This window comes from Scylla paramamosain, chromosome 9, assembly GCF_035594125.1.
Source record: "Scylla paramamosain isolate STU-SP2022 chromosome 9, ASM3559412v1, whole genome shotgun sequence".
Taxonomy (NCBI): domain Eukaryota; kingdom Metazoa; phylum Arthropoda; class Malacostraca; order Decapoda; family Portunidae; genus Scylla; species Scylla paramamosain.
In genome coordinates this window covers 28,911,991-28,920,000 of record NC_087159.1, presented here as the reverse complement: position 1 = coordinate 28,920,000, position 8,010 = coordinate 28,911,991, and the positions used below count along the sequence as shown (strand labels likewise).

The following is an 8,010-nucleotide window of genomic DNA, read 5'->3' as shown; positions in this document are numbered from 1 at the left end:
AATACTGTCTATTTAGCATCTTTTTATGTTTCTTTCTTTCTTTCTTTCTTTATTTATATATTTGTTTATTCATTTGGCTATTCATTTATTCACTTATTTATTTATTTATTTATTTATTCACTCATTCATTTACTTTCTTTTTTATTCTTTCTTTTATCCTTCCCTCCTTCTTTCCTTTCTTCCTTCCTTCCTTCCTTCTTTTTTCTTGCTTTTCTTTCTTTCCTTTTTTCTTTATTTTTCCCTTTCCTTTCTTCCTCCATCTTTCTTTCTTTTCTTCTTTCCTCCTTTTCCTTCCATCTTGCTTTTTTTTCTTTCTTTCTTTCTTTCTTTCTTTCTTTCTTTCTTTGCTTACTGAATATATGCATATCTCTTTGTCTGTCTGTCTGTCTGTCTGTCTGTCTGTCTGTCTGTCTAATTTCCGTTGCATCTTCCTTGTTTCTTCATCTGTTTGTCTTTTTACATGTCTCTTTTTTTTGTAGAATGCAGTTAGGTAACGGTTATATTTCTACTAATCCAGTAATTCCAGTCATTATATATTTAATACCACATAATATCACCTTAACAATAAAACAACAGATGAGAAACATTTACCTAATTTAACACTAAGTTATTTCACAAGGTAATTAACATAACTATTGTAGGTTTGCAAGACACGTTTCTTTCAAGTCATATCTTTAATAGGTCATCTTTAGTGGCTTGGGAGAGTGGGGAGTGAGTAGGGAGAGAGGCAAGGGATAGTGGGGGAGTGAGTGGGAAGAGAGATAAGGTGATTTGTGAGAGTGAGGGATGAATAGTAGGATGAATGAGAGTGAGAGAGTGAGTAGGGAGAGGTAAAGTGAATGGGGAGAGACTGGGAAGAGTGGGAATGAATGGGGAAAGTGAGAGTGAATGGGAGGGTGATTTGGGAAAGTGTGGGATGAATGAAAGGGTGATTGAGTCGAAGAGGGATTAGGGAGAGAATTAAGATGAGTCATGTGTTGAAATGGATGGGAAGAAAGGCAGGGTGAGTGGTGAGGGTAGATGAGTGAGAGTGATGCTTTTGATGCTTTCCTCTCTGGTTACCTGACTCATTACTACCGGGGTGTCATCTTCCCACGCTCCACCAGTGCCGTGACTCCCGCGTGACGTCACGGCTCAGCGCGCCAATCAGAGGGGCGATTAGTGAAGCACTGTGGTTGGTGACTGCACGCATCACACACGCAGACTACATTAATTACCGGATTGTGAGTTGTTAAGTGCGCTTTAGACACACACATGCGCGCGCTCACACACACACACACACACACACACACACACACACACACACACACACACACACACACAGACACACACACACACACGCACACACACACACACACATTATTTACGGTGTCAGTTTCCAGTTGCGTCAAACATGTACACAATAAAACAGACACATGAAGGTAATTGTACGTTTTTGTTTTTTAATGTGTGTGTGTGTGTGTGTGTGTGTGTGTGTGTGTGTGTGTGTTACGTCACACACGACTTCTCTCCCCTCCCATCTTCCCTCCCTCACCTACATTAACCTTCTCTCCTTCCCGCCCTCTCCCTCTTCCCGCAATGACCGTCACAAGATACACAGGGAGCTCACAACTCAATGGCCCAAAGACTTGCCATACGCTGCCCAGTAATTTGGTAGCGGCACATTTACTGTCTTAAAAAAAAAAGAAAAAAAAAAGAAAAAAATGTGAGCAATATTGTCTAGTTATGAATTCCGATTTGAAATGTGTTAGATTTTTATTAATTTATTTGATCTATTTTTCATGTAGTTTCTATGTAATGCACGGAAGAAAGTGTGACTGAGCGGTGGTGCAGAGACGAGTGTGTTCAAGGCAAGGTTTGGTATTTGGATCCAGGCGATGTTGGGGTGTTCTTTGCCTTGTCATTGAAGTGATGTATAAACACCAGTCTCCTGTTACTCGTACACTACTTGGACTGCGCATGACGAGAAGAAAAGAAAGACCAGCTAGACCACGAGAGAAAGGATCCAGGAATGCATTGAACTAGTGATTTCTCGCGTCGTGCTTGAAAATTGAAAAAAAAAAGTTGTCGAGATAGGACGAGAAAACGGTAAAAAATACGCTCCTTACTTGAAAGAAAACGTAAGACCAGCTAGAAAACGTAAAAGATACTGAACCACAATGACGTATATGATCTTACTACGTACTTTTAACTATTAACTTTTATCAACATATCCTTCGCTCCTTTACTCATCCCTGTGTCTTCTACAGATGGCGGGTCCAGGGCTGGTTTTGGCGGTGCTGCTGCTGGCGGGGCTCGGGGCAGAGGCGTCCTTTCTACGAGGGAACAGAGGGAGGTACCGAGCCCCGAAGTGCCCCACCAAGTACCTCACCACGTACGAGACGGAGGTTGTGGAGGTGAGTCTGTGTGCGGGAGTGCTAGGGAGGCAAGGCTGGGGGGATGGAGAGAGTTGGAGAGTCTGTGTGGTGGACGAGAAGAAGAGGAGGAGGAGGAGGAGGTAGGTGTGAAGGATTGATAGTAGTAGTAGTAGTAGTAGTAGTAGTAGTAGTAGTAGTAGCAGTAGTGGTAGTAGTAGTCATAGCCGGTGCTGTTGTCAATTTATTTATCTATATTAGTGGAGTAGTGGTGTGTGTGTGTGTGTGTGTGTGTGTGTGTGTGTGTGTGTGTGTGTGTGTGTGTGTGTGTGTGTGTGTAGACCGAATGCAAATTTAATAGGATCTAGGGACAACAAACAACAGACGTGGAGAAGAAGACAGACAGCAACAGAGGAACGTCAAGTGGAAAGGAGCGATGAAAGTAGAGGAGGAGAGACGAGAGGGACGTAATGTGGTAAACAAAAGAAAAAAAAAAAGAAAAGAAAGAAAAGAAAAAGAGTACAAAGAGTAAGGAGAGTGAGCAGGTGGGATAAAGTAAAAGGAGAAAATAAGAGAAGATAAAGAGAAGGATACATTGCGCGAATCTAATCACACACACACACACACACACACACACACACACACACATATATATATATATATATATATATATATATATATATATATATATATATATATATATATATATATATATATATATATATATATATATATATATATATATATATATACATACATCATAATCACATGTAAGATCAGCTAGAAAATGTAGAACTCTCTTTTTCGATCGTGGCTCATGACAAATTTTAGGCGGGAGAGGTGGTGCTGTCATGTAGCCCTACCCGGCGGCATAACGCATCTAAACTCAACCTCATTTCTAGGCGGGAGAGGTAGCGCTGTCACGTAACCCTATCCAGCGCCATAACGTAACCAAGCTCAACTTCACCTTCTGTATAACGTTGTCACGTAACCCCATCCTGCGCCATAACGTACCGACACTCACCCTCCTGTTCTCTACCCCGCCACCCCGCAGCGGCCAGTGTACCACACCGTGAAGGAGACGCAGACGGTGCCCACCACCGAGTACCGCACCGTGCACCGGACAGTCACGCGGGTGGAGGAGCGGACCAGGACGGTGCCGCGGTACATCACCACCACCACGTACCGCACCCTGTTCACCACGCGCACCGCCTACAGCACCACCGTGAGCGTGCAGTACTCCCCGAGCTACGTCACCACCACCACCTTCGTGCCCTCCTACGTCACCACCACCGACGTGTCCTACGTGTACCGGACGCAGACGCTGTTCAGGACGACGACCGCCACGTCGGTGCAGCCCTCCTACGTCACCACCACGCAGTTCTCCACGCAGTTCCAGACGCAGGTCACCACGCAGTACCAGCAGCAGTACGTGACGGTCACCACCACGCAGCAGTCCTACCAGACAGCCTGTCCAGAGGCACCGCCACAGCAGGGCTACGGGACTTCCCCTCAGATTCCCCCAGCGCCAGTTTACATCTCTCCTCCCGCCCCACAGCAATCCTACGGCGTCCCAGACCCCCCACAACAATCCTACGGCGCCCCTGAACCTCCACAACAATCCTACGGCGCCCCTGAACCGCCACAGCAGTCCTATGGCGCCCCTCAATCCCCACAACAATCGTACGGCGCCCCAGAGCCGCCACAGCAATCCTACGGCGCCCCAGAACCGCCACAGCAGTCATACGGCGCCCCTGAGCTCCCACAGCAATCCTACGGCGCCCCAGAGCCTCCACAGCAGTCCTACGGAGCCCCAGAGCCTCCACAGCAATCCTACGGCGTCCCTGAATCCCCACAGCAATCCTACGGAGCCCCTGACCCTCCACAACAATCCTACGGCGCCCCTCAGCCCCCACAGCAATCCTACGGCGCCCCTGAACAACCGCAACAATCCTACGGCGCTCCTCAAACCCCACAACAATCGTACGGCGCCCCTCAGCCCCCACAGCAATCCTACGGCGCTCCTCAACCCCCACAGCAATCCTACGGTGCTCCTGAACCCCCACAACAATCCTACGGCGCCCCTGAACCGCCACAGCAATCCTACGGTGCTCCTGAACCCCCACAACAATCCTACGGCGCCCCTGAACCGCCACAGCAATCCTACGGTGCTCCTCAACCCCCACAGCAATCCTACGGTGCTCCTCAACCCCCACAGCAATCCTACGGCGCCCCTGAACCCCCACAACAATCCTACGGTGCTCCTCAACCCCCACAGCAATCCTACGGCGCCCCTGAACCGCCACAGCAATCCTACGGTGTTCCTCAACCCCCACAGCAATCCTACGGCGCCCCTGAACCGCCACAGCAATCCTATTTGCCTCCCCCTTCGTCGTCGCACAGGTCCTTAGGGAAGAGATCACCAGGGAAGGATCTGTTCGGAACCTTCGTCCCAGGTAATGCAGCGGAGTCCTTCGCGGTGCACAAGGACGTCAAGAGGAAGAGGGAGCTGGCGGAGGAGGACCTGAAGGCAGTAAAAAAGGAATGAGTGTGAAAATAGAGGAAAAGGAAGGAGAATGAGGACGAGGAGCAGGAAGTGAAGGAGGTGGAGGTGGAGGAGGGACCAAGTGAGGAAAGGAAAGGAAAACTGGACGAGAAGGAAGAGCAGGAAGAGAAGGGAGGAGGAAGAGGAGGAGGGATGATGTGAAGAAAAAAAAAAAAAGAGAGAAGGGGGAAGGGAGGAGGAACTGGAGGAGAACGTGGAGTGTTGGGTGGAATGGACGAGGTTGACATGCGGTGGCAAAACAAAACGACTCACTTGTTACCAGTTATATTTTTGTGTTCGTATCGTCGTTTGCTTTAACTGTGTATATTTACTTGTTTTCCAGTGCCTGTATATATAATAAGATGAATATATTGTAATTACTCCAGAATGTTGTTGATTCACGCCGGAGGGAGTCACGTGCCTGCCGGGCGGAAATAGCGGTGATAACTGGCTCAAGGGAATGCGCAGACACCATACCGCATCGTCTTCACTGCGCTGTTTGCTGTTCTTTTGTTGTACGAGTAAAGACCTCTTTTTTTTTTTTCAGTAAGAGAATGCTGGGGGTAAGTTTGGAAATGTTTCAGCGCAATATCCTCAGAACGATCTGTGTGAGAGGAAAACTTTGCTATTTTTTTCTTCCCTTCCTCAAAAAAAGAAAAAAAAGAAAAAAAAGGGTTAATTACGAGTTCATCTGATTAGGGCATTAAATAGCGTGGAGATGGGTAAATGACTCGTGTGTACCCAGTCCCACGTTGACTGTTAGTCGTCGAGCCTGCTGGTAGCGAAACGAAGCTTCACACAGACACCGCTATAAACAAGGAAGACTGCAGAAAAGGATGGTTGGAAATGTTGCTGCATATTAGATACATTTGACTATTTAGAGGGAGAAGAGCCACCGCTACTGTTGATGATGATGTTAAAAGCAAGGAAGAAAGATCAAGAAAAGCGTAATTGGTCGTGCAGGGAGAGGAGTGGAGACGCTGCGGGGAGCGGGTTTGGTATGAACCAGTGAGGTGTTGCGCAGCGGTTCGTGATATAGTATATAGTATAGCATAGGAGTATAAAATAACATAGTACAGCTTATTGACCACAGTCACAGAAAATATTAGTAATCTGATGAAAAGTTAAACATCGTGCGATGACGTAAACAAAAGCAGGAGAGAAAGAAATAAATATTAATTGTGAAGCTACACTAACAATTAAGATAAAATTATAAGATCTAACAGCACATAGTGAGAGTAGCAGGGCGTGAAGGAGCCGAGCCAACCCAGGATATGGTGCGCTATAGGAACATCACCAGCACTGTAGATTGTGAGGTGAGGAACAAGCTATTAACCCTTTCACTACGATGCGAAACAATTAACAGCACGAGAAGTAATGTATGAAATCTTTACAAGTATCTACAATAAAGAAAGGCTGTAGAACAATTAAGGAAAGATGTATCATATAGCAGTCGAAGGTAATCTATCGATGTTTCTGTATTGGTGTTCCTGGATAACCCGTGAGAACCTTGACATATAGAGGTGGTGATGCCTGGCGTGTCGTAGGTAGGCGAGGTACGTAGCCGTCTTGTGACCTTGAGACAAAGGGGGAGGCTAGATAAGGGAAATGTGCTACTGCGGAATACTTAGCTGGCAACCTGACAAGTAAAATGAGAATAGTAAAAAAATAAAAATGATAATGAATACAACAACAACAACAGCAACAACAACAAAAACAACAACAATAACAAGGCAGGTAGATAATTAAATTAAATAAAAAAATAATAAAAAATAAAGAAATTAATAAATGATAAAAATAAATAAATAAATGAATAGGTAAATAAAAGGTAAATTACTGAATCGAATAATAGCGATCAAATAAATATATGAATGAATGAATGAATGAACAAATAAAGAAATAAAGCTACCGATAAAAAAAAAAAAAAAAAGGGTGGGCGGCAGAAAGTGATGTACAGATAAAGTCAACCTTAAACACAGAACTCTTCAAACATAGATAACATAAAGATCCCCATAATGATTTCGCTATTTCAGTTTTAGTAGTTAGTCGTACCACCACCATGAAGGCAAAGCTCACTTATAAATAGATTGAAGCAGAAGACGTATTTCATTAAATTTATCTGACCTTCCGTTATGAAAACCCCGCGATAAGTGTTATGAAGCAACCTTGCAACTCGAGTCATTGTGCAAAGGGTGAGGAGACGACACGCGCACGGTACCCAGGTGAAGGTGACAGGTACGCGTGGCAGGTGGCGGCGCTCCCACGACCGCACGATCCCTGCTGGCTGTCCTGGAGTGACGCAATCTCTCTTATCCAGGTCCCTGTGTTGGTCCACATGGCTCGTGTTCTGAAACGCTTTGCCCTCTCACCACGACTGTCTTCCAAGGCCACAGAGAGGATCAGCCCGGTCCTCAAGTGTTTTTCCTATTAATAATGTAGAAATATTGTTAATCTGTCACTAGAACCGCAAAAACACACTTAAAAACACTTGTTATTTCAATACGAGTCTTTTGAATTAAGTGGAAGTACGACGCAGAAGTGTGTCAAAATATGGTCTGATATCGGTCACGGGAACTGAAGGCGAAGGCTACATCACTGTACTCTGGCAACCTACCCGTGCAGACAGAAACTAAACATGTGGTACGCTTTAGGAACACTTGTCACTATTGGTTAACCTTTCACTGCTAGTCAGTCTTCCCCGTAACTATCTGCAGCATTTAAAAGACTTATTTTTGAAGTAAGGAAAGTATGTGAATTATTGAGCTATTAAGCCACAACAAGATCATGTGGTGCTGCTTTGGGTGGGATCCCTTGAAGTAAAGGTGGCGGTGGTAGTCGTATAGTAGTAGTAGTAGCAGTATTATTATTATTATTATTATCATTATTATTATTATTATTATTAGTAGTAGTAGTAGTAGTAGTAGTAGTAGTAGTAGTTGTAGAAATAGTTGTAAAATACTACAACAACAGTAACAACAGCAGCAGCAGCAGCATCAGCAACAACAACAACGACAACATCAACAACAACAACAACAACAGCAACAACAACAACAACAACAACAACAACAACAACAACAACAACAACAACGACAACAACAACAACAAAAACAA

The 8,010-nt window shown here is 45.0% G+C and overlaps 1 protein-coding gene across 1 annotated transcript in view; it reads left to right on the top strand.

Annotated features, from left to right (window-relative positions):
- Nucleotides 1-5,287, top strand: part of LOC135103837 (uncharacterized) — a 32,595-nt gene extending 27,308 nt beyond the window's left edge. Inside the window, exons 2-3 of the mRNA XM_064010663.1 lie at nt 2,250-2,396; nt 3,409-5,287. Coding sequence (XP_063866733.1) covers nt 2,250-2,396; nt 3,409-4,902 — 1,641 coding nt within the window. The 3' untranslated portion in view covers nt 4,903-5,287. The remainder of the gene's footprint in view (nt 1-2,249; nt 2,397-3,408) is intronic.
- Nucleotides 5,288-8,010: the final 2,723 nt, after the last annotated feature.